This window comes from Trifolium pratense, linkage group LG7, assembly GCF_020283565.1.
Source record: "Trifolium pratense cultivar HEN17-A07 linkage group LG7, ARS_RC_1.1, whole genome shotgun sequence".
Lineage (NCBI taxonomy): Eukaryota > Viridiplantae > Streptophyta > Magnoliopsida > Fabales > Fabaceae > Trifolium > Trifolium pratense.
Window position 1 is genome coordinate 186,773 of NC_060065.1, and position 25,420 is coordinate 212,192.

The 25,420-nt window shown below is 36.3% G+C and overlaps 3 protein-coding genes across 4 annotated transcripts; all 3 read right to left on the bottom strand.

The window, feature by feature from the left end:
* Positions 1–1,467: 1,467 nt before the first annotated feature.
* Positions 1,468–6,607, bottom strand: LOC123899471. The gene is made up of 11 exons (XM_045950605.1): positions 5,079–6,607; positions 4,823–4,936; positions 4,665–4,697; positions 3,964–4,135; positions 3,673–3,851; positions 3,014–3,150; positions 2,720–2,815; positions 2,496–2,565; positions 2,299–2,376; positions 2,010–2,130; positions 1,468–1,821 (listed from the first exon to the last, which is right to left on the bottom strand). Exons 1-11 carry the CDS (start codon positions 6,345–6,347, stop codon positions 1,736–1,738), a joined length of 2,355 nt encoding a protein of 784 aa, XP_045806561.1. The 5' UTR covers positions 6,348–6,607; the 3' UTR covers positions 1,468–1,735.
* Positions 6,608–7,518: 911 nt separating this feature from the next.
* Positions 7,519–9,205, bottom strand: LOC123899472 (histone chaperone ASF1B-like). 2 transcript variants are annotated; one of them, XM_045950607.1, is made up of 4 exons: positions 9,118–9,187; positions 8,857–9,037; positions 8,181–8,296; positions 7,519–8,099 (listed from the first exon to the last, which is right to left on the bottom strand). In XM_045950607.1, the coding sequence occupies exons 2-4, from the start codon at positions 8,963–8,965 to the stop codon at positions 7,749–7,751; spliced, it is 576 nt and encodes a 191-aa protein (XP_045806563.1). In that variant the 5' UTR covers positions 8,966–9,037; positions 9,118–9,187; the 3' UTR covers positions 7,519–7,748. The 2 variants fall into 2 exon arrangements, with proteins under 2 accessions (XP_045806563.1, XP_045806562.1); XM_045950606.1 differs by having other exon boundaries at positions 8,857–9,205.
* Positions 9,206–21,589: 12,384 nt separating this feature from the next.
* Positions 21,590–24,935, bottom strand: LOC123897463 (DEAD-box ATP-dependent RNA helicase 50). Its single transcript, XM_045948116.1, has 6 exons — positions 24,164–24,935; positions 23,880–24,067; positions 23,115–23,328; positions 22,569–22,700; positions 22,294–22,469; positions 21,590–22,158 (listed from the first exon to the last, which is right to left on the bottom strand). Exons 1-6 carry the CDS (start codon positions 24,797–24,799, stop codon positions 21,927–21,929), a joined length of 1,578 nt encoding a protein of 525 aa, XP_045804072.1. The 5' UTR covers positions 24,800–24,935; the 3' UTR covers positions 21,590–21,926.
* Positions 24,936–25,420: the final 485 nt, after the last annotated feature.

The following is a 25,420-nucleotide window of genomic DNA, read 5'->3' on the forward strand; positions in this document are numbered from 1 at the left end:
GTTGGTCTAAATTCATCAATCGGTTTCCGTAATTTTATTTCCTTCAAACCAAACAAAGCCTTAAGTTTTAAGTTTGTATCAAATAGATCCTTAAGAAATATGACCTATTTGATACAAACTTAAAACTTAAAGGATATATCTTATACTTAAAAAACTTAAAGGACATATTTGATACTTAAAAAACTTAAATGACCTATCTGATACAAACGTAAAATTTAAAGGATCTATGGACGCATTTTGTCTTGGTTCCTTCGTTAATTAACACTACAAATTAGTGCATTAACTTTATTTTCAATTGTGATATTTGTCCTTTCGATTAACTTTTAACCTAAAACGATAATTGTACTCCCTCTGGCCTTATTTATAAGCAAAAGTTGTTTTTCAGATTCATTGAAAAACCAATGTATCTAACTTAAATATAGACTAGATACATTGGTTTTTCAATAAATCTAAAAAACAATTTTTGCTTATAAATAAAGCCGAAGTGAGTACATATGTGGATACTGACGTGTAGGGATGACAATTGGTAGGGTATGGGTATGGTACTATAGTACTCATCCCCATACCCGCGGATTGAAAAAATACCCGTACCCATCCCCATACCCGCGTGGGTAACAACTTTTGCCCCCGTCCCCATACCCTATGGGTACCTAGGTACCCATACCTGTACCCGTTACCCGTATTTTTACTAAAAATAAATTGATCAATTATAAAATATCATATAATTTTAATAGAATTAAAAAAATTTCAAAGATTTTAATATTGACTAATGATAATCATAAACAAAGTTATTACTAATCTTATGTTAAAGTTCATATTTATGTTAAATATTCACATTATTTTTATATTATGTTATAAATAAACATTTTTATTAAAAATATGTAATAGTTTAGTAGAGTTGTGTATTGTTTTAAATTGATTTACATATATTATAATATAATAATATAAATAAAATAAATAAATATATATTATACGGGTATGGGGCGGGGTGGGTACTAAGGTACCCGTACCCGCACCCATACCCATTCATTTTTGCAGGTAATTACCCATACCCATGCTCGTACCCAAAATGCGGGTTTTTACCCTACCCGTTGTGGGTAATTTTTGCGGGTACCCTCTGGATATGAGTCAAATTGTCATCCCTACTGACGTGGCTATTAGCAGGGGGAGGAGGAGGGGGGAAAGAGAGAGATGAACTCGCCACAAAAAGATGAACTTTTCACTAAAACGAAGAGAGATGCATATTTATGGTGGGAAAAAGAGAGAAAGAAGAGAGTTGTTCTATTTTGACAAAAATGCTCCTTTTTTTAAAGTTGAAATCACAACATTACCCTTGTACCAAAATGTACCAAAACATTGTGTCAAAATAACATCGTGGCATTTAGGGTGCACAAAATGCCACCAAATAACATTACTCATTTCTATTCAACCTAGCTCTTTTAAGAAAAATCTAGAAGAATATTTACTAAGACATATACTTATTTGTAGTCTAAGGCAATATGTATGAATATAGAAATTATTCTCACATATAGAGTTATGGCAATCCAAACACATAAATTCAGAATATGGGTGGCAGCAATATATGCCCATACAATCATCTTATTTGACCGTTGTTTCCATCCGAAACACAAAATGTCTATTGGTTTTATATATTTACAAAGTGGTTTGATATTTGAGACATGTCTCTATCAGATAACGTCTTTAAACTCCGCTTCAAGAAAGAACAGCCACTTATCTATGTTCCTCGCCCAGCAATAAGTTGCACATGATCATCACTTTTACACGAATTCTTGTACCAGCTCATGAATTTTGCTATGAATTCTGTGATAAATAAATGAACAAAAGTTAAATTCACTTAGAACCCGAAAATGAAAACTAAAATGTTCAACTAATAAGTTCTTTTTTTAAAGCAGACAAAGTTAGTACTAATTACTAGTTGTTATTGTTAGTATTTTTCATGAAAATAAGATAGAAAGAAATACCAAAACTGTAAATAGGAGGTATTTTACCTTCAACTTTTAAGTAGTTCATTGCATTCTTTTTTGTTAGTTCGTTGCTCCTTTCATCTGATCCTCCTTGTTTGTTTTGAGCATAATGTTTCACACTTTCAAATTTGATTTCACTACCTTTCTGAAATGGCATAAAGACAAGTTACTTGGCTCTATTTATCATACTCCGACTTTTTAATTTGGTATGTTCATACTATTACTTTTAATAATATAAACAATAGTGACAAAAATAAATGTATGATACAGAAAAAACGTAAAAAAGATTAGAGAAAACAGTATGAGAATTTACGGTGTACTCCTTGTGAAGTTTGGTAACCCCTGAGCATAGTGAGTGATCAACTAGACTAGTTAAGTCGTCTACCAAAGACTGCGTGAACCCAGATAACAAAACAAACATCTTATATTAGAATTGGAATTCCTTTAATAATAAACAAGTCTTGTCTTAGAATTATAAAAACACGCAGCTAAAATATATATATCACATACCTTGTAGATAAACTCAGGAGGAACGTCATGAATCATAAGACTTTGAAGCTTTCTACGAATAGCATACAACCTATTGCAAACGACAAATGGCTGTCAAGAACTTGAATTTTTCAATTATTATTACTGTTCATGTTAAACAAAATTAAACTCATTTAAGAATGATGTGTGATTAATGAAACGATAGTTACATCTGAAGCATTCAAGAGACATAACAATTTACTTACTGTCTTGGACTCTGCTCTCTGATTATATTTTTAGCAATATTCAAAATATCATCCTCCCATCCAGTTAAAATGAACTCATCCTCGTTGAGGGCATTCCTGCATTATGCAAAATTAACATTCATTAATCGGAGTACATATATGTGGTCATTGTTGGTTTGTCAAATAGAAATATCAGATGAAATCACAGTGTGTTAGCATAACATTCCTCTAGGCACTGCACATTTCTTCCTCACGACCAGCTTAATAAATTTTGTTAGAATAAAAGCAATCATCATCTGTGGAATGATGACTCACTTGTGCCGGTAAGTGGCCTCCAATGAACGAATGGCTTGACGGAGATTGTTTTTGGACCTCAAAATTATCTTCTTGATTGACTCGCGTGATAATTTTATTCCTTCTTCTTCTACAATCCGTTCCAAAATCTTCAAAATCTGTTTATTCAAAAGGACAGGAAGAATATTAAAGCTTCGTCCAACATTTCTAGTTACACTTTCATAAAGTATAAGAAGAAATAAAAACTCATTATGTATTAAGTTTAAAGATTTAAAAATAGTTTGTTTATTTTGAAATCTCCCTTGGTAGTTTGACATATTGTTTTCCTTAAGATCTCTCTACATCTAGTTATAATTAGACTCTCCTCTATCTAGATCAATGAGGAATCTGAAATTTTAAATTAAGTTAAAGGATCATTGAAATGATTTTGCCTAAATTATATTTAAATTATAATTTAAGGAATATAAAACAGACTCATAAAATAGACTTGCACTTTAGTTATAGCCTGGAACATGGCATACTGTATGTCTAACTTGCAGCCAAGGCATAAATTGCATATAATATGTAAGATATTGACACAAAAATGAAACTACTAGATGATGAGCTTATAAGTGATTTGGATAACAACAAAACTAGAATAGAGTTTGAAATTGTATTGGAAATTGGAAATGGTGAGTGACCTGTTGTGTTGATGGTGATGAAAGGCGGACAGTGGTGCAATGTGATTGGATAGGTTGTAGCCTTGATTCGTCAGAGCAGCAAAAGAACAGTTTATTACACCCTTTATACTTTTCCACCATCCACTTTATATACAACACCGATTCTAATGATAGCTTCTCCGCATCGTACAAAATGATTGCTTTTTTTTGTTTGTTTTGTTGAGATATAGATAATAAACAGGTAAACATATCAGTTACTTGATTGGTCCATACAAAACAACGGCGTTAAATATAATTAATTAGAGTGTGTACCTTGACAGTTTTCTGGGCTACAAGGCAATTTGCTATTGATCACTTTACCATATGTTTCCTTGAATAACTCAGAAATCACATGTTTTTCATATCCCTTTGCCTCTGACAGATTCACCTCAACATGATGGAGCGATTTCTTTAGGCGCAGTTGCAGATTTTCAACCATTTCTCCCTATCCATGTCAAAGGAGAGAGACGGCCAATATTTGAAGTCATTTTCTTTCATTATATTGTTAAAAGCTTACTACATGCTAAATCTAAGAAACCATGAAAGAGATGAGAGAAAAATCTGAAATATGATAAATGAGAAAAGTGTTTGCACATTCACAAGGTGACAGAACTGCGTAATTTGAGTAACCAATAGTGCCGGATAAGCTAATTTCTTAACCAAACTAGAATCTAATAAACGAACAAATGTGAGTTAACTTGCCCAAATTCTGCCTCTTAAGTCTTGACCACATTACACATGGTATAGATTAGTGGCGGTAGGGAAGAGTTGTTTTGTGCGAGTATTTTATACCTTCTTGCAGATTCTCTAGCTATTAGTGGAATATCGTAATTGAACAAGTATCAATCAACATGCTATTTTTGGGGTTGTGGGCTTGCAATTTGAATTTAACAAACAATTTGTTTATCATTAATCCCTTAAGGAAATTGATAAAAAAAATAAGTGATGGTAGTGGTTGTCAAAGTAGGCATTACCTTCAAGCTGAAGTCTTTATATTCTTCTGTGACCTGCCATTTAGAAGCGAAGGAAAATGTTATCCTAGTTTTTTCTATTATATCATATACACGCACATACACATGCTAGTATGCTACAAACAGTAGAATATAAGGTCATGAATGATGAGTGTATATACCTGCACTCCGTCAGCGCCAAATACCTCTCGAAGCATAGCTCGTATCATGGATCTTTTTCCTACATTTGGAGGTCCTTCAAATATAAAATGATTACAGCCACACCCACCTTGTACCTATACATGCAGCAAATATAAAAAACAAAATCTTAAAATTTTGATCTTTTACCAGAAATTATAGTATCTATCTCGTACACGCAGTTGTAATCTTGTAATAATAAATAGACAAAGAATGAATGAAGCATCAGATTCTTCTCACCAATTCTTTCAGCTGAAGTGCTTTATCTCTGTTACAGATGAATTCAGCCAAGGTCTTGGGCTGGTATTTGGTTGCCCACAGATACTCATACAGATTTCCTTCCACAGTTGTGTCCATCAACTTGTGCTCACAAGGTAATTCCAGTGACACTGTTTGTTCATAAACAGTCTTTTGACCACCCAACCAAAAGCCTTTGAGTTCCTCTTTCAAATCTATATTTATTAGTACGTTCTCATTCCCATCTTGTGATACACAACTCTCTCTCAATGGCTTCTCTTGTTTAATCACCAATTCCATCTCCTCCTCCAAACCCAAATCTGTTTTGTCAGCATTTATTTGTTGTAACAATACTGTCTCAGAATCTGATGCTACTCTCTCACTCAAAGACTTCCTCTTATGCTCTTCAACCAACAACACAACATCTTCTAAAATTGTTTTCTCTGGAACTGTTTCTGATTCATAATTAACCCTCAAAGGCTTCCCCTCTTCAACATCATCTATCAGCTCTTCCAAAGTTGCTTGTGATGACAACTTATCTTTTACCCTCAAAGGCTTCCCTTGGATATCAGGATGGATCAACTCCATCTCATCATCTAAAGTTGTTTCTGGCTCTGTTACCATCAGTGGCTGATCTTCTGGACTTAAAAAGACAACAAAATCATGAGTTGATGGTTGGGCGGCGTCAGTGGCAGTTTTGAAATTGATGTTGAGGGAGAAGAGAGAGGAGGGGGAGGTAGGAACAGGAAGAGCAATAAGACCCCTATAATATGGACTTGAGTCGTGGTAACAAGAAAGGGGTGAGTTGTGATGGGGGTGGAGATGAGGATGTGAATGATGACTGGCCCAAGAGGCATCGACTACAAGAGAATAATCGGTAAGACCTTTGTAGTAAGGACTACTGTGGGGGGATGATGAAAGGAGGATAGGTCTTAGTGGTGAAGAGATACTGTTGTTGTTGTTGTTGTTGTTGCTGCTGCTGCTGTTGTTGTTGTTGTTGTTGTCGTCGTCGTCTTCTTCTTCATAGTCTTCATGAGTAATAGCAAGAGATTGATCGGTGAGACCCTTGTAGTAAGGACTATCGGAAGAGAGCTGAGTCTGATGAGTCGTGGCATATGAGTCAACCTCCTTCTTCATCCATGATATTGATGACAACCACCAATGACCACTGTTTTTCCTCCTCCTAGATGATCGAGACATATTGTGGCGAGTGGGTGAGATCATGTGACGATCCCCAACAGATTGCTTCTGCGTCGGGCTAGGTACCTTCATCTCTAAAATCTGTCTTTTTCTGTCCTTTCTTTCACCAATAATATTGCATTGCTATACTATAATATTACATTGATATACTATAGTCTGATATTCCAAGAAATACCAATGCTATGATGATGATATCAATGCAATGCAACAAAACATATACTACTATATATCGTTCCCACCAATGTTTTGGTCTTTATTCCCACCACAACTCTTCTGACTGCAGGACTTTGACGTCCATATATGTCTTTTATTATTTTTCAATGTAATTTGCGTCTATTCTTTTTTAATGTGATAAAATGGTATTTATGTAATTAATCAAGTGGAAAGAGGAAATACAAAATACAATGTTTTCACAAATCAAATATGTGTAAAGGAACCAACGCTCTGGCTTCCTAACAAGGAACATTTTCTTTCTGGTGTTGGTGAGAAATAAATTCCTCACTCTTCCTTACATGAACCCTCCACCATCTAATTCATTGAGGTAGAATAAAACCGGCAGGTAAAAAGAAATAGAGAATCCCCGCATACCCATGAAGAATTGTTCAAATGGGACAAGACTCGTGGTGGTTTGGTCGTAATCTAAACAACTCTGTTAATGTGCCTCATGTTAGCCTTTATTACAGAAGCAGCTCAAGCCGATATAACACAAATATGTTTGCTTCTATCTTTCAGATTACAAGACTTGCGACCAAAATAAGGCTGGATAGGTTCAGTCCAGCTTAAAACTAACAAGAAATTAATACCCCCTCCCTCTTTACTTGTACAACCCAGTTTGGCCTTAAAAGCTGTTTGAGCTCAACACCTCTATGGGAATTACCAAATAGTTTAATTAAATAGTACTTGTTAAAAAAATAATAATCATTAGAAAGGTCATCTTGTAAAACAAAAACGTTAGTAGAAAGCTAATGATGTTAGCCCTAAAATTCAACATGTCATTGTATTTGAAAAAAAAAAAAAACATTTGCATTCTCAACATTTATTTATTTTCATTTTGAAAACAAAATTTGGAGATAGCAGAAAATTGAAGAGAGAATAAAGAATAAGATCTACATATGCGATTTCGATAAGCTATCTTGAGGAGCTTATTAAAATAAACTAGAAATAACTCAGACAAACTGAATAAAAACTAAAAATTACTGCAGAGCTTCTTAGCTCATACTGTGAAACATGAGAACCAATGAAATTGGATTGTATCGCAAAGTTTTATTGACAGTAACTGGTTTTCAAACATTACAAGCATCTTGAACCTAGTAATTGAAAGACTCCTCCTACTTCCAAAAAAACTCATGAATCATATCATCTACTTCATCCATAAGAGATTCAAAAAAAACATCTTAATCCATACAGGTAATGTAAAGTTGGACATTGGGGAATTGAAAGGCCTGTATACCTAGAAAATGATAAGAAACCCCTTCATTTATCGCCCTCATTTGGGGGATCGTGATCAGCCAAAGTCAGTGGATCTTCTCCAGTTTCAGGTTGTTGCTCCGATGGAGGGGGTTGCTCTTCATTTTCATTGTTCTCAGGGTGGAAATTGATGGGGAACTTTGTGACCCTTGGTTTATCAGATAAAATGTTCCTTTGAACCCTGTCAGTTAAAACCTTTGTTGGAGGTTCCTCTCTCAGCTGCTCATCATCATAGTCATTGTTGACATAATAACCAACACGAATAAACTCTTGACCCAAATAAGAGCAGGTCAGCAGAAGCACCGTAACACCAATTATATCTTCTTCGCGAATCTTTGACGGGTCTGGTGGATCTGCCTGCTAACAAAAGAGTATTGATAAGTTTGAATTTATAAGAAATTGTAAGTGATTGAAAAGATTAGTATTGATAAATCTTGCCTGTAAAACAAAGCGATAGTTTCCAACATTGACAGGACCAACAAGAACACTCTCTAACAATTGATCATAAGTCTCATCCTCAGCAGATCCAACATAAATGAGCTTCCACTCCAAATCTGTGGCAACATGACAGCATATGTTGGTTACTACAACTCACAACCAAACAATAAAGAATAGAATCTAGGAGTAAAACTATAGTGAAGCAGCATATAGAAAAATAGAGTTTGTTATGATGATTTTGGACCCAAATTGACATGAAAACCCACATCAGGTATTTGTAATCAATGAATTTCATATATGAATCAATGGTATTGAACATGTTATGATTTTACAGAATCAATCAATCATTCATCAAGTTTGATAGTATTGGCAGTTAAATTGGGGGTTGAATAAACCTAAAATAAGAAAAAAGGATAAAAGATGGGTGCAATAAGAAGAGGAAATGGAAAATTAGGTCAAAGTAGTTTTGGGGGTGATAAATGAGATTATAATAAGTTGCAGTAACAAGATCTGAAAATGAAAACCCTAAGTAACTAACAAACAAACATAAGTAGTGGAGTGAGTGAGGAAGAAATTAAAGATTGAAAGCAAAATGAATGAAAGAATAGAAATAGAATAAACCCTAAGTAAAGAATTGGGGGATTAGGAAGGAAGGAAGTAAGTAAAAGTAAGTAACCATCTTTGAGAGCAGCCAAACACTCGTAGGAAATCTCGAACTGAAAGGGATTGAGAAAGGAAGCAGGGTTGTCGAGGACGGTAACGTTGGTGATGTTCACGGCGCTCATGTTTCTTCTTCTTCTTCTTCTTCTTCTTCTTCTTTTTCTTCTTCTTCTTCGAGAATCTTCTTTCTTTCTTTCCTTCAAAACACGAACGAACCAACGGAGACTAAGTAATAATAATAATAATAATTCAAAAAGAGAGGCGAGCGAGGGTAAACCAAATGTGTTGGCGGGAGGGACTCTGAGAGAGGGAGGGAAGGACCTTTTTAAGACTAAAATTCACACCTCACACCCCTCTCACACACACAACATTTTTCGTTTATTTATTTATTTATTGCAAACAGAGAGATCCAAACATCGGAATTATATTTGCTCCATCACATTCTCGATCGTTCGATTTCAATCAATTGTTGATATTGTTTAAGTGTTTGAAATTGAAGTGTAATTTAAATTGTTAGATTTCAAATCAACAACGAGAATTAAATATAAAATTAGGTTACAGGACTTTATCATAATTTTCTTTTTTTTGTAGCCGACTTATGTTTATATTAAATATAAAATTAAGATATATTATAAAAGAAATTAACTTTAAATTTGTAGCTTAGTTCAATACATTTTCTTCTGAGTTTTTAAATAAACTAACTCTCGATGACACTTTAGATGTCTTGGCAACCTTTTATTCTTTGGATCCAAAACAAAATTAATTTGTAAGTCTATTTGGAACATGAAATTAACTTATTCTTTACTTAGTGTGTATTTGGTTATGCAATAGTAAGAATCAGATTTCATATAATTAAGATTGAAATTCTGGTATCACTAGAATGATGTTGGCTAAGATGTCCCAACAACTACTTTGTGAATAATGTTGTTTTCTATTGTTGGCACATCTTATATAACATATAAAAACTGACAGAAAATAAATAAATGACACAAGTAATTGTTAACCCAGTTCAGCCAACTGCCTACTCTGGGGGATACCAATCCAGGAAGGAAATCCACTAATAGCTCTAGTTACTAAGACCTCCAGCAAACCCTAGGATTTACGCCTTACACTAAGACCTCCAGCAAACCCCTGGTTTACGCCTTATAACCTCGACACTACTTATGCAACTTCTGCCTAGGAACTTCCTAGACATGAGATCCCATCTCACTTCCACTCACACAACACAACCTGTGTTGATTATACAATGTTAAGAATGATGTGGCGACAACTTGTCAAGACAACACTTCACTTTTGCTTAAAAGCTTCAAGTGAATCACACATGGTAAACTCCGTACTTCAAAGCTTAGGAGTAACCTTAAAATAACAAACTTACTTCTTAACTCGTGTTATAGAATCCACAAGCAAGAATTACAATCAAACAATAAAACACTCAACAAAGACTCAATAAAGACTCAATATGTGTAACTAATATTTTTCAATATCGATGCTTAGTCTTGAGCTTGGTCTTCGTATATATAATGATCTAGCACGCTCCACTTTCTTCATTACTGATAGGACGCTCCTTGCAGCTCATAAAAGGTGATCTGATTTTCATTTGATCTTCATCAAGAGTGTATAGAAACTTTCCAAAAGTGTTTAAGGACTTTATAGGATAATTGTGATCATACCGTTGTACCATTAAGTCTTATCTTATCCTTAAAATACCTGATCAGATCAAATCTCCATTGAGCGTGCTCTTTAAGTGGATTTCCATATATAGCAGATGCTCTCATAAATGCGCGAGATTTCCTTGAATAAATATGATGTTGTAACATGTTATCCAACATCTTGTTAGTATATTTGTTTTAGCAAAATTAAGCCAATTCAAATATCCAACAATCTCCCCCTTTGGCAATTTTTGGCTAAAACAATTTCAGGCCATTACCTTTGAGAGATATAAAAAGCGCAATCCTTCAAATCACCATGGTCACACAAAAGAAGGAATGTTAGAGCATCATTTAAACACAATTTCACATAGGTGAAACAAATATGCATCAGAGGCAGCAGCAGCGGAGTTATCATCAAATTGCCTCGAGCAAAATAAAACGTGGTATCAGAGCAAAACATATATCATATGTCATATGTCATCAAAGATGTGGTGACATATGGGAGCACATCTTCTAGCACATGTTCGTCCAATCAGGGCAGCATCCATTCAGTAGCAAACTCCACCTGACTTCATCAGCTTGTGCATCATCTCAGGGTAAAATTTTTACTCCCCCTGAATACTTGCTTACTGCTACTTAAAAACATGTCATAACAAAAGACACAGCAACATGTAACAGAAACAAACACAGAAACAAACAAAAAACAAAAGGTACTGCTCCCCCTTTTTAGCCACAAAATGTGCCAAAACAGGAAAGTTAAGTATCCAAAGTACAGAATTTAAAGTACAGACCATGCACTCAGAAGGTGCTAAAATCCAGGGCACAAATACACCCACAAACCAAATAACAAAGTACAGTAAAACACATTAAAACAAATTACAAAATCATTCATCATCACTACTGTCAGAGGCTTCATCCTCATCTGTAGCAGTAGCATAACCTTCATCCTCATCTGCATTGTTTTGATCACCTGTAGCAGCCACATTTGCACTAGCTTTGACAGGTATTTCATCAGCTTCCAATCCTTCAATCATCTTTAAAAACACTTTCTTCCTTTCCTCAAGCTCAGCCTGCTGTTTATCAATGTCCTGACATTGAACTTTCAAACCAGCAATAATTTCCCTTTTGGTCATAACACCAGCTCCAGCAGCAGATGTCCCAACATGATCAGTAACATTGTGATTACCAAAGAGCTTATGATGAAAAGTAAAACCAGATTCCCTCTTCTTAGGTGTGTCAGTCACAACCTTGATGTCCGGGTATTGCGCCAAGATGATTCCACATAGCAAAGATGGAAATGCTATTGGCATCTTCACAGCTGTTGATCTAATATGCCTAATGGTTTGATCAAAAATAAAGGTCCCATAGTCATAGTCAAACTTGGTTCCTACAGCATATATAAATCTACCCAGGTTTGTAGCAACATTGGTTGCATGCTTGGTTGGCACCCAATTTGTTGACCCTATCCTATTGAGGATGGCATATTTGACATTTAATTTGCTCGTGGGTATCAGCTTCTTTGTAGGCCAGACCTTAACCTTACCACCAGTTATCTCAGCACTCACAACATCATTAGCAACTTCTAACTCAGTCTTAGGTTCTACAGACCTACCTAAGTAATTATTAATCACAACAGGGGAGAAATTGATACATTTACCTCTGACAAAAACTTTGTGGTAGTCCTTGCTCAGTGGGTTATCACATTCTTCAGGGATGTTCACCAGAAATTCTTTCACAAGCAGCTCATAACATGGACTGAAATCACAGACTGTCTTCATCAGACCAGCTTCTTTGATGTAGTCAAAGATGTCTTGACATTTGAGAGCATCTTTGGTTAATTCCCTTTCAACAGCCAGTCTCCTCTGGTAGATGTAATCCCATCTCAGTGCAAAGGCAGCACGATGGAATGAAATGTTGTCACAGGGGGCTTCTTCAACACCTTGAGGAGCCTTCTTCACAGTAGCCTTCTTAGGATTTGGAGATGAGATGTTAGCAACATCTTCAGCAACATCATAGTCTGAGTCACTAGATGACTCCTTCTTTCTCTTCAGTGTTTCCTTCTTCTTGCTGGGAGGGGAGAAAACTTTGCTCCAACCTTTTACAGGTCCAACACCTTTTGTTTTCACTCTTGGTGCAGGAGTCTTGCTTGCAGTGGCCACAGCCTTCCCTGTACAGCTTCTCAACCTTTTTGTTATACCACCAGTAGGTTTTACAGCAGTCTTGGTGGTGACATAATCATCAACATCTACTACATCTTTTTCTTTCTCAGCTTCTGCAGGCTTGTCAGCTTCAACCTCTTGCTCATCTGTAGGGATGGACTGGTTACTTTCTTCAGATTGAGTGTCCCCTTCATTATCAGAGGTATCCTCATCAGCAGTTCCAGTTTCCTCATCTGTGGACTCAGATGTTGTGGCAGTTGGCTCAACATCCTTTTCAGCAACAGTTTCCTTCACAGGTTCTTCCTCAGCAGTTCTAGCATCTTCATTCTCATTCAGGGATGTCTCAACATCGTTCATGACAACCTCTTCAGTAACAACAGGGGTAGATTTTTCAGCCATCATATCAGCAATTGTTGGTGATTTCTCAACAACATTAGGCTCAACCTCTGTAGGATTGTCTTCCATCTCAGTATCAACAGGCACATTATTCAGATCTCTCTTCTCAGCATCAGATCCCAAATTTTCTTGACTAGGGTTACCAGCAGTGGAAATAATTGTTTCAACAACTTCAGACACAGGTTTAGGTTTTTGAGGTTCTACTTCAGTTGCCTTCTCAGATGTGTTAACATTCGAATCAAACACCAAATCAGACATAGACAGAGAAAACTTAGATTTGTAATCCCTTCTTTTCCTTTTAGAACTTCCTTTACTAGATTTAGTAATTTTAGCAGTAGAAGGAGAGATATCATCACCTACCTCAGAAGTTCCCTTCTTCACAACAGTTTTTCCTTTTCCTTGCTTCTCAGCGTCATTGGATTGAGCTTTGGGTTTGGATGTATGAACAACTGTAACGGGGACCGCGTCCTTGATAATCTTTGAGGGATCGATTTTTGTCTTTGATCGAGTAGACCGTCCGGTTTTAGTGGTTTGTGAAGATTCAGACATGTTTTGATAGTTTTTGAAGATTGAGAAGATGGATAGATGGAGTTTGATGAGCAAAGTGAGAGAATAGGGTTTGCAGACAAAGGTTAGAATTTGGAAGAAAAGCAATTGAATGCGTGTGATGATGTATTTAAGGGAAGTTTGTAATGATTTCCCTAAATTAGCGTGCATTGATTGATGGGAGAGAAAACGGTTTCCTTTTGCACGCCACAACTGCAGTAACTGCTATGCTTCTTCATGCAGGCAAATTCCTAATTTGCCCCTTAAAAATTCAAATTGATTAGCATCAAGCGCCTTTGTAAAAATGTCAGCTAGCTGTTCACTTGTACCAATGTGCTTGAGTTCCACACAATTTTCTTCAACAAGGTCTCTGATGAAATGATGCCTGATGTCTATGTGTTTGGTTCTTGAGTGTTGAACTGGATTCTTTGATATATTGATTGCACTCAAGTTGTCGCAATATAATGTCATGACATCTTGGTCAACATTATATTCTTTCAGCATCTGTTTCATCCACATCAACTGTGAACAACTGCTACCTGCAGCTATGTATTCAGCCTCTGCAGTGGATAGAGACACACAATTCTGCTTCTTGCTGAACCATGAGATTAAGTTGTCACCCAAAAAGAAGCATCCTCCTGAAGTGCTCTTTCTATCATCAGCACTTCCAGCCCAATCTGCATCACAATACCCTATCAAAGTTGAGTTCTTGGTCTGGGAATACAGAATCCCATAATCACTAGTACCCTTTATATACTTCAGAATCCTTTTGACTTGCACAAGATGGCTCATCTTTGGCTTGGCTTGATATCTTGCACAAACACCAACAGCAAAAGTGATGTCTGGTCTACTAGCTGTAAGATACAATAGACTGCCAATCATACTCCTGTATAGGCTTTGATCAACATCAATGCCATTTTCATCTTTGGTTAGCTTTAGATGAGTAACAGCTGGTGTTCTCTTGTGTGCTGCAGTGTCCATTCCAAACTTTTTGATCATGTTCTTCGCATATTTGCTTTGAGAGACAAATATGGTGTCTTCCATTTGTTTTACTTGCAGACCAAGGAAATATGTCAGCTCACCTACCAAACTCATTTCAAACTCTGATTGCATTTGTTGTACAAAATGTTGCACCATCTTTTCAGACATTCCACCAAATACTATGTCATCAACATAAATCTGGGCAATCATCAGCTTCTCTTCTTGTTCTTTAACAAACAGGGTTTTGTCATGGCCTCCTTTTCTGTATCCTTGACTAACAAGAAAATTTGTCAGCCTTTCATACCAGGCCCTTGGAGCCTGTTTCAGTCCATAAAGAGCCTTCTTTAGCTTGTACACATGATCAGGATTAGCAGGATCTACAAAACCTTTTGGCTGCTCCACATAAACTTCTTCATGTAAGTACCCATTTAGGAAGGCACTCTTGACATCCATTTGGTACAGCTTAAATTTGAAGATGCATGCTATACCAAGAAGTAGCCTAATAGATTCCAGTCTTGCAACTGGCGCAAATGTTTCATCAAAGTCAAGTCCTTCAACCTGAGTGTACCCTTGAGCCACTAACCTTGCCTTGTTTCTTGTTACAACGCCATTTTCATCTGACTTGTTCTTGAACACCCATTTTGTGCCTATGACATTAACACCATTGGGTCTAGGAACAAGATCCCACACATCACTTCTTCTAAACTGAGTTAATTCATCTTGCATGGCTTCTATCCAGAACTCATCAGTGAGAGCCTCTTTTACATTTTTAGGCTCAACCTTTGATACAAAACATGAATTAGTAACCACTTCATTTGTCCTTCTTGTAGCAATTCCCTGGTTAGGATTTCCTATGATGAGATCCTTGGGATGGTTCTTCTGTATTCTTATTGAAGGAACTTTACTCACAGGGTGAGGTGTAGGAATGGTTGATTCATCATCTGAATCTGATTCCTTCTCTGCTACAGCTTCTTCAGATGTTGGCAAAGTTGTTGCAACATCATCTTCAGTATCAGATGTTTTAGCAGATGTCAAATCATCTATCACAACATTGATAGATTCTACTATTACCTTAGTTCTCTGGTTGTAAACTCTGTAAGCCCTGCTGTTTGTTGAGTATCCAAGAAACAATCCTTCTTCACTTTTAGGATCCATTTTTCTTCTGTGCTCCCTATCAGATAGGATATAGCACTTACTTCCAAACACATGAAAGTGTTTGACAGTTGGTTTTCTACCTTTCCACAGCTCATACAGTGTAGTAGAAGTTCCAGTTCTGAGTGTGACACGATTGTGAATATAACAAGCAGTATGCATAGCCTCAGCCCAGAATTGATATGGAAGATGTTTTGCATGCAACATCACTCTGGCTGACTCTTGTATTGTCCTGTTCTTCCTCTCAACAACACCATTTTGTTGTGGTGTGATTGGAGCTGAGAATTCATGCTTGATTCCTTCAGAGATGCAGAATTCAAGAAAGCTTGCATTCTCAAACTCTTTACCATGATCACTTCGTATCCTAACAATAGCAGAGTTCTTTTCTCTTTGGAGTTGAAGACAAAGTTCTTTGAATGCATCAAAACTTTCAGATTTGTCTTTTAGAAATTCAATCCATGTGAACCTTGAGAAATCATCTACCATGACAAATGCATACCTTTTTCCTCCAAGGCTCTCTACTTGCATTGGCCCCATCAAGTCTATGTGCAGTAATTCTAGAACCCTTGTTGTGGTCAGATGTTGCAACTTTGGATGCGACATCTTTGTCTGCTTCCCTATTTGACATTCTCCACATATACTTCCTTCTTCTATTTTGAGCTTTGGAAGTCCTCTGATAGCCTCTTTAGCTATTGCCTTCTTCATGCCTTTAAGGTGCAGGTGGCCAAGTTTTTGGTGCCACAACTTTACCTCATCTTCTTTGCTAATGAAACATGTTGCTACATCTTCTTCTTTAGGGATCCAGAGATAGCAGTTGTCTCTTGACCTTACTCCTTTCATTAACAACTCTCCTTGCTCATTTGTAACTAGACATTCAGCTTTCGTGAAGTTAACTTTCATGCCTTGATCACAAAGTTGGCTTATGCTGATTAGATTTGCTTTAAGCCCTTTTACAAGCAGCACATTATCTAGCTTTGGTAAGCCATGATTTGCAAGTTTACCAACTCCCTTGATCTCCCCTTTAGCTCCATCTCCAAAGGTTACAAAACTGGTAGCATATGACTTCAAGTCTTCAAGATAATGTTCAACACCTGTCATGTGTCTAGAACAGCCACTATCAAAGTACCAGGTTTCTCTTGAAGAAGCTCTCAAGGATGTATGAGCTATTAGACCTGTGATCTTCTTCTTTTCTCTCCATTCCTGTCTTGTCGTAACATTGGGAAAGACAGGAGTATAGAATTCTTGACGAACTCTCCTTGGATATCCGTGCAGCCTATAGCAGAAAGGCCTAATGTGTCCTTTCCTGCCACAATGATGACATGTCCAGTTATAGAACCTGGGCATAGAATGTCCCGTCAGATGTTGCGACAATCCCCCTGACACAAACGTGCTACTGATTGGAGTATGTATAGTAGCATTGTTGAACTTCATCTGCTGCTTTACTCTTTCATGTTCAAAACCAATGGGCTTAGGTTTCCCATAGTTTTGTCTCTGTAACATTTCCTCAAAAGCATCAGTACCTTTGGTCATCATTTTAGCCACTTTTGTGACTTGATCTAGATCAGCATTTAATTTGGTTACTTCTACATTCTGTTCAGCAACTTTACACAGGAGGTTAGACTTCTCCATTTCCAGCTGTTGAATTTGACTACTCTGATCTTCAACCTTAGCATTGAGATTATCAATGTTTATGAGTAAGTCATTTTTCTCAGCTTGTAGTTTACCATTGATCTTCTTTTGTTTCTCTAATGCTTTGCAAACTTCTATACTTCTAGTATGAAGATCTTTATAAGTAGCAGCTAGTTCCTCATAGGTTACCTCCTCATCACATGACTCTGAATCAGATTCACAGACTCCTGTTAAAGCATTAACATATTTGGCAGATTCTTCCTCCTCTGAATCTGTATCAGACCATGAAACAACAAGACTTTTCTTTTGCCTTTTTAGAAAGGTTGGACATTCAGGTCTGATATGGCCAAAACCTTCACATTCGTGGCATTTCACTCCTCTTTCATCTTCATTTGTCTTTTTCTGAAAGCTGGACTGTTTGTTGTTGTTGAGTCGACCATTTGGCTTGTGCCTTTGATCCACTTTCTTCATCAACTTGTTGAACTGTCTTCCAAGCATAGCCATAGACTCAGCTAAGCTTTCTTCACCTTCAGATTCAATTTGTAGATCATCAGCAGCACTTTTCGAAGCAAAGGCTAGATTCTTATCTTTCTTTTCATTTCTCCTGTTTAGACCAATTTCATAGGTCTGAAGTGATCCTATGAGTTCATCTAAATTTAGACTTGAAAGGTCATGAGCCTCCTCAATAGCTGTTACTTTCATATCAAATCTTTTAGGCAAAGATCTGAGTATTTTTCCAACTAGCTCCTCATCTGAGATAGGTTTTCCAAGAGCATCAAACGAATTTGCAAAGTCAAGCACATTCATTTGAAAGTCATGAATGGTGTCTTCCTCCTTCATTCTGAGATTCTCAAAATTGGTTTTGAGCATCTGAAGTTTAGATAGCTTAACTTTTGATGTTCCTTCATGAGCTTTTCTCAGAATTTCCCAGGCATGCTTAGCAGTAATACATCTCTTAACAAGCCTGAACATGTTTGCATCCACACCATTAAAAATTGCATACAAGGCTTTGGAGTTGCCAAGTGCCAGATCATCCTCATCTTTAGTCCATTCATCATTTGGCTTCTTGACATCAGTTTTATTGCCATCTTTGTCAAGAACCATTGGTGGTTCCCATCCGCGTAACACAGCCTTCCATGTCCTGCTGTCAATTGATTTTATGAAAGCCTCCATTTTAGCTTTCCAATAATCATAGTTCTCAGGACCTGTCAGTAAGGGGGGTTTAGACACTGACCCTCCTTCTTTATCCATTGTACCAGAAAGTACTTTCCCTGGAGCTCACCCAAAATAACAGAACAGGGTGCCTGCTCTGATGCCAATTGAAATTCTGGTATCACTAGAATGATGTTGGCTAAGATGTCCCAACAACTACTTTGTGAATAATGTTGTTTTCTATTGTTGGCACATCTTATATAACATATAAAAACTGACAGAAAATAAATAAATGACACAAGTAATTGTTAACCCAGTTCAGCCAACTGCCTACTCTGGGGGATACCAATCCAGGAAGGAAATCCACTAATAGCTCTAGTTACTAAGACCTCCAGCAAACCCTAGGATTTACGCCTTACACTAAGACCTCCAGCAAACCCCTGGTTTACGCCTTATAACCTCGACACTACTTATGCAACTTCTGCCTAGGAACTTCCTAGACATGAGATCCCATCTCACTTCCACTCACACAACACAACCTGTGTTGATTATACAATGTTAAGAATGATGTGGCGACAACTTGTCAAGACAACACTTCACTTTTGCTTAAAAGCTTCAAGTGAATCACACATGGTAAACTCCGTACTTCAAAGCTTAGGAGTAACCTTAAAATAACAAACTTACTTCTTAACTCGTGTTATAGAATCCACAAGCAAGAATTACAATCAAACAATAAAACACTCAACAAAGACTCAATAAAGACTCAATATGTGTAACTAATATTTTTCAATATCGATGCTTAGTCTTGAGCTTGGTCTTCGTATATATAATGATCTAGCACGCTCCACTTTCTTCATTACTGATAGGACGCTCCTTGCAGCTCATAAAAGGTGATCTGATTTTCATTTGATCTTCATCAAGAGTGTATAGAAACTTTCCAAAAGTGTTTAAGGACTTTATAGGATAATTGTGATCATACCGTTGTACCATTAAGTCTTATCTTATCCTTAAAATACCTGATCAGATCAAATCTCCATTGAGCGTGCTCTTTAAGTGGATTTCCATATATAGCAGATGCTCTCATAAATGCGCGAGATTTCCTTGAATAAATATGATGTTGTAACATGTTATCCAACATCTTGTTAGTATATTTGTTTTAGCAAAATTAAGCCAATTCAAATATCCAACAAAGATGTTTACATTATGTTCTCCTCTAATGGAGACATAGAGTTCATATACTATTGCTTACCACATGATCATCTTTTATATTTTTATTCACATTTTATTATTATTTTAAATGATAAATGTCATTAATTATAAGCATTTTACTTGAAATGAGTATCGAACCACAAACATCTTTATCAATTGCACTCCTTAGTCCATAACTCTCATCTCCTTATCATTTTTTTTTTCACCACCAGTTTAATATGATTCGGAGGTCAATTATGGCATCAAGTAGTTTTAGCCCCCTCCCGATCACAGTTGCGAGGATCGAACTGTAGTCTTTCATACCAAGTTCAACGTCAATCACCACTTAACCAAAGTAACGATGGGTTTCAACTCCTTATTACTTTGTTATTTAACTTTCTCACCTAGGTCATGAAACCATCTATATATTCATTTATTATCTCTTAAAATAAAAATAAACTCTTTATTTTTGGGTCAAGAAATAAAAATAAACTTTATTGTTCTTTCATATTCTACTTTTATGGTTTACTAATTATTAGATTAGATATGCATTTAAAATCAATATTGAATTAGTTGTCTTTCCAAAAGTATTAATTGTAGTTATGAACAAGTAACCTTTACTTTGCCGGTGTTGACAATTTTATTTTCGTAGTTACTTAGAACTATCCATGGCCTACTTTTTTTCATAAATATTGATGGACTTCTTTATGCATGCAAACTTCATATATACATGAGAAAAATGAAGATACAGTATTATGGGTAGCTTTGTATTTTTGGTAGTTCATAGAATTCTTCGTAATCATTTGTAGAGGCAAAGCTTTGTCCATACAAAAGCAATTCAACAAGATAATGTACTATTTGGGAAAATTATATAAAAATTAAATTGCATGAAACGTCATTTTTCAGATACAATTTCAACATGTCCACTTAAACAAAATGTTAAGACAAAAGAGAGGATCGAAAAATGGTCATATGTTGAATTTGAAAGTTGAAACGATCAATTAAACATGATCCATCAGATTTCCCCATGATACCACGTCAATCCGTCTTTCATCTTTCTCACACATCAATATGTTCAACTAATTAAACACGGGACTGTTATAACCATATATCTATACCAATTTTGCAACCAGTGTATTCAATATATTGAACACAATATTGTTTATATGCAAGCAAGCAAATGAGCACTGTGGTTATTATGCAACTGCAACATAACTTTGTAGGGGCGATGAATCTTGGGCTGACGCCTATTTTAATTTGACGAGAGAGCTTCAATCTTACTATCACTATTGTATTAAATTCTTTAGGGCTGCAAAACAAGTGAGTAAACCCATGAACTTTGTGTGGACACTCAATCAAAGGGGTGATACCTTCAGATAAGTGGAGGATCATATCACGCAAGAAAGCATGACATTTTTTCTCTACCAAAGATCATATACCGGAGTTTCAAACAAGTTGTTATATTATTTTCAAAAGATGGCACAACACCACCCATGAAGGCACCATGAACATGTGGAATAGTCACCAACATTAGTAGTGAGAACACTGAGAAGCAAACAGTGCTGGCACACAACGGTGTCTGGAGAGTTGTGTACTTGCACAGCCACAGCTCCAAGATGCAAATGCAGTGGAAATCATTTGGTAGAAACAACTCCTACCATAACATAACATAACATAACATAACATAACATAACATAACATGAAGATGGTGGCGAAGATGTAGATGAGTGAGGTTATCTTACGGATCTTGTTTTATTTTAAAGATGTAAAAGTCTAAGACAATTCCTAAACATGCAACCGAACGGATCAAACTAACTTAAAATTTATATTGACAACCTTAAACCACCCAGACAACTTTTTTTTCCTGTCAATTTGTTTAAGGTATTTTAGAAATAAGTTTATTCATGAAAATATATTTTTACTGGATGAAATAGCTAATCATATTTATAATTGTTTGTAGGTATTCCTGGTAATGCAATTAGCAAGTAATATAATTAGGAACAAATATTTCCTGCCCAAAGACAATCTAAAGGTGCTGGTAATCAATGTAGCTCTTGCTTTTGCTAGGATGAGCCTTGCAATGCATGTTTCACTGACCTAGAATTTTGTTGGAACTACCAAAAGATCTCATCCTTTGCCATGCATGTTTCACTTAGAATATTGTGTTGTCAGTCCCATTTGAGAGCACCCTATCCAAGCAATCAATTCAAAGCAACTTCCTACTTCATCAGATCTCAATACTCATAAGCCGAAGGTACGTCATGCAGTGGATGACCCTTCCGATTTCTTTCCATTACTTTGCTTGCAAGGGATACTTGCTTGCCAACTACAAAGATAAATGCCTTGCCCTGTCCCCTGGCACCTCTTGCGGTTCTTCCGACACGACGTACATATTCGCTTGGATCACGTGGGTAGTCAAAAAGTATTACATGGTCCACTCTAGTGAAGTCAATTCCCCGCGATGCTCTGATACAAGTTGAAAACAATGACTTATTTGTAACACACAAGCATACAATTATCAAACAAGTAAAAACTAAACAAGAAAATTCAGAAACACGGGGATTTGAACAGCCATAAGTAGCGAGTTAAACAGATGAATACCTGTCAGTGCATACCATAAATTGGGACACTTCTTTTGATGGAGAACGTGTAAACTCTTTCATACTAGCAAGCCGTGATTCTTGTGTCATGGCGGCATGGAAAGGTAGAACTTGTATGCGAATTCCCTTTCTATCAAAACGCTTTAATGCATTTTCAACTTTTCTGCATGTTTCAATCTGCAACATAAGTTTTGAGAATTATACCAAAATAAAAAGGAACCAAAAGTGCAACAGTAATCAAAATAATATAATATAAGTCCTGAAAGTTCAGAATACTTTGTTACAGAACACAATAGTTCTTGGGACACGATTCTTCTCCGCAAGCTTCAGAAGAGCAGCTTTCTTGTTCAAAAATGCTGTGTCAAGAGTTTTTTCTTGTCCATCTTCCCCACTGCAATCTACTATTATCTGACCAAATAAGAAAATAAACATCAGACCCATTAACACGGAAGCTGATTACTCAAAACAGTGGTCATTACAGTTCACCGTATCCAGCATGGCCGGTAGTCTGTACACACCAAAATACCCCAGCAATTTAAGAATGTAATACAGGTCGACTATACTATTTTCATAATGTTACCAGCTGTAGTGCCACTGCCATACACAATGATACAGAACCGAGTGTATAACGGTCAAGAGTAAATTACAGTTCAATTTAAAACTCATGTAGGAGACAAAAGGAGTTAAGCCAAATATTTTCTCATATTACAACAACAAACTCAGACAGAATTCACAGAATATGTTTTCTAATATTCAGTCATAATATCTTCTGTCATAGAAGAATAAAATAGAAGGAAAGAGAATTTGCAGCTGAAACCTAACCTCTTCAAGACGAGAGCTTATTCGATGCATACTAGGTCCCATGACCATTTCACAATCTGGAAAAACTTCAACCAGTTTGCTGTAAACATTTTTTGGTAAAGTTGCAGTCACAAATAAATATTGTGTGTCAACCGGGGAAGAACTAATCAAGTATTGCAGAGCCTTTTCGAAGTCCTCATCCCCAAAAAGTATGTCTACCTCATCCAACACAGCACTACAGCATAATAATTATTGTTGTTAAGATAAACTCAACCATTGGTGCAGATGTATAAAGATATCCCAATTGATAATATACACAGCGGGGAAGGAATTCAGGGAAGGGCATCAAAGTCTAGCAGTACATTTCTATTCATTTATCAGGAAAATGTTTTTGTATCAAAACAGAAATTAAAATTTTGATATCCCAATTGGGAAGATATCCACATCGCCCAACATTTTCTCCTAATACAATTGAAGTGCAGTTTTGAAATCAATTCCCACACAGAAAATTTATGCCATAGTGACAGCAGATCAATCAGCAAAAGAAACCAATTTTAGGCTTTGGCATAATCCTGATTCCTGAGTGGTGATCACCAAATTGATAACACAGGGTAAATGACAATAAAAACTAATGCTACTAGACTATGCAATTCAAAGAAACAAGTTAGCATTCGTTATACTTACATTTTATTTAAGTGTTATATGTTTTGTCAACAAAATCATAAGATAATATACCAATGGAAATGAATAACATAAAGAAAATGAATGTGAAAAAGGTTTACCTACCATGTTAGATTTGTTAAGTGCAAGAAGCCTTCCTTTATGAGGAAAAGAAAACGGCCAGGTGTAGCTATTAAGACATCAACGCCCTGCTTTAAACTATCGAGTTGAGCTTTTTGTCGATAGCCTCCGGTGACAACCATAGATTTGAATGGAACCCCAGATTTTGACAAGGATCGACAATTATCTAAGACCTGCAGCAAGTAACAACAGCAGTTATTATAGGACTTGACCACTCAGTTACTCTTTCAAGAAAAGTGCATAGTAGTATTAATAGAAAGGGTGCAAACCTGAGAAGCTAATTCTGATGTGGGAGCTAGTATAAGAACAGTAGGAGATTGTGAATTATGATGAGGTGATTGTAGTAGTAGTTCTTGTTGTCTGAGATGTTGAATGATAGGTAGAAGATAAGCTAATGTCTTTCCAGAACCACTCTGGTCAGCTATGATACAAGATTTTCGGGCAATGATGGGAGGAAAAGACATGGCCTGTATATTGGAAGGGCGTGTTAAAGAGAGTTTATGGAGAGATTGAATCATGAAATCAGCGCATCCAATGTCTTTAAATGACTTGAGACTGAAAAAGTTGGTATCAGCCTCTGGCAATGATTGAGTCTGAGTAACTTTATTATCTCCCCAACCAGGAGGAGGAGGAGGAGAACGTCGTTGTCTTTGAGAAGTACTGCGGTCATCTTCTTCTTCTACTAATACTCGTTCGCGTCTTGTGTTTTGCTTGGTTCTGTGGATGAGAGCCTTCACTTTCTGGACTTTTAGTCTTCCGAAACTCGTGGTGGTTGTGGTGTCTTGGCTATCGGCGGAGGTGGTGGAATTGGAAACGATAAAGAGAGAGTGTGTGGTGGTTTTGGGTCTCACTCTGACTCCAATACTAAACAGCACCGCTTTTCCGCAAACACCCACCAACACCATTTTGCTTACTTACTGTCTCTGTCTCTTACAATTTTCAATTTTCATGAAATAATAATGAAACACAAGAAAGATAAGGAAGAAGGATGTATCACCCCGCCCCTCTTTTTTCTCTTACAATATTATTTTAATTTAATTTAAGTTTTTAACCCAATTCCAAATATTATTTTATTTTATTACGAATAGAGTTTCTGACGTCATTTGTCATCCTCTATGGACATACATACTTATTGTATTCTTTGTATTAATTAAGAATGCTAAATTTATCTGATTAGCATATCCAAATCCTACTAACTAAGGTAAGGTGGCTTGTTTATTGGGGAAGCAAATACCCCAGCCCTCAATCTTGTGTAATAAAGATCCCATGAAACAGAATGCAGTGTGCTTATCACATCTAGTGGTTTTGTTTTCTTGTAAATCCCCCTCTATTACAAAACTATTAACAGATTGTTTTTCTATAAATCATTATTACTGTCACAGTTACACTATCCTCTCAAATGCACTCTATACAAACAGTATAACCGGATTTTGCTATTATTTTCCAAAAGATAATATTTACTACTTTTAAAAACTGACAAGTAAAGTAAGTTAAATGTCTACATAGATTAGTCAAAAAAAAAAAAA

What these genes read in the sequence shown, in the direction of transcription:
- LOC123899471 (XM_045950605.1), bottom strand. Translation starts at nt 6,347, where the DNA reads ATGAAGGTACCTAGCCCGACGCAGAAGCAATCTGTTGGGGATCGTCAC. An exon ending in GAGGCCACTTACCGGCACAA is followed by an intron (nt 2,816 to 3,013) that starts GTGAGTCATCAT and finishes TGCATAATGCAG; the next exon opens with GAATGCCCTCAACGAGGATG. An exon ending in GAACTACTTAAAAGTTGAAG is followed by an intron (nt 1,822 to 2,009) that starts GTAAAATACCTC and finishes TATTTATCACAG; the next exon opens with AATTCATAGCAAAATTCATG.
- LOC123899472 (XM_045950606.1), bottom strand. Translation starts at nt 8,965, where the DNA reads ATGAGCGCCGTGAACATCACCAACGTTACCGTCCTCGACAACCCTGCT. An exon ending in TTTGGCTGCTCTCAAAGATG is followed by an intron (nt 8,297 to 8,856) that starts GTTACTTACTTT and finishes ATGTTGCCACAG; the next exon opens with ATTTGGAGTGGAAGCTCATT. An exon ending in ACTATCGCTTTGTTTTACAG is followed by an intron (nt 8,100 to 8,180) that starts GCAAGATTTATC and finishes TTTTGTTAGCAG; the next exon opens with GCAGATCCACCAGACCCGTC.
- LOC123897463 (XM_045948116.1), bottom strand. Translation starts at nt 24,799, where the DNA reads ATGGTGTTGGTGGGTGTTTGCGGAAAAGCGGTGCTGTTTAGTATTGGA. An exon ending in CACTTAACAAATCTAACATG is followed by an intron (nt 23,329 to 23,879) that starts GTAGGTAAACCT and finishes ATTATGCTGTAG; the next exon opens with TGCTGTGTTGGATGAGGTAG. An exon ending in CTATTGTGTTCTGTAACAAA is followed by an intron (nt 22,470 to 22,568) that starts GTATTCTGAACT and finishes CTTATGTTGCAG; the next exon opens with ATTGAAACATGCAGAAAAGT.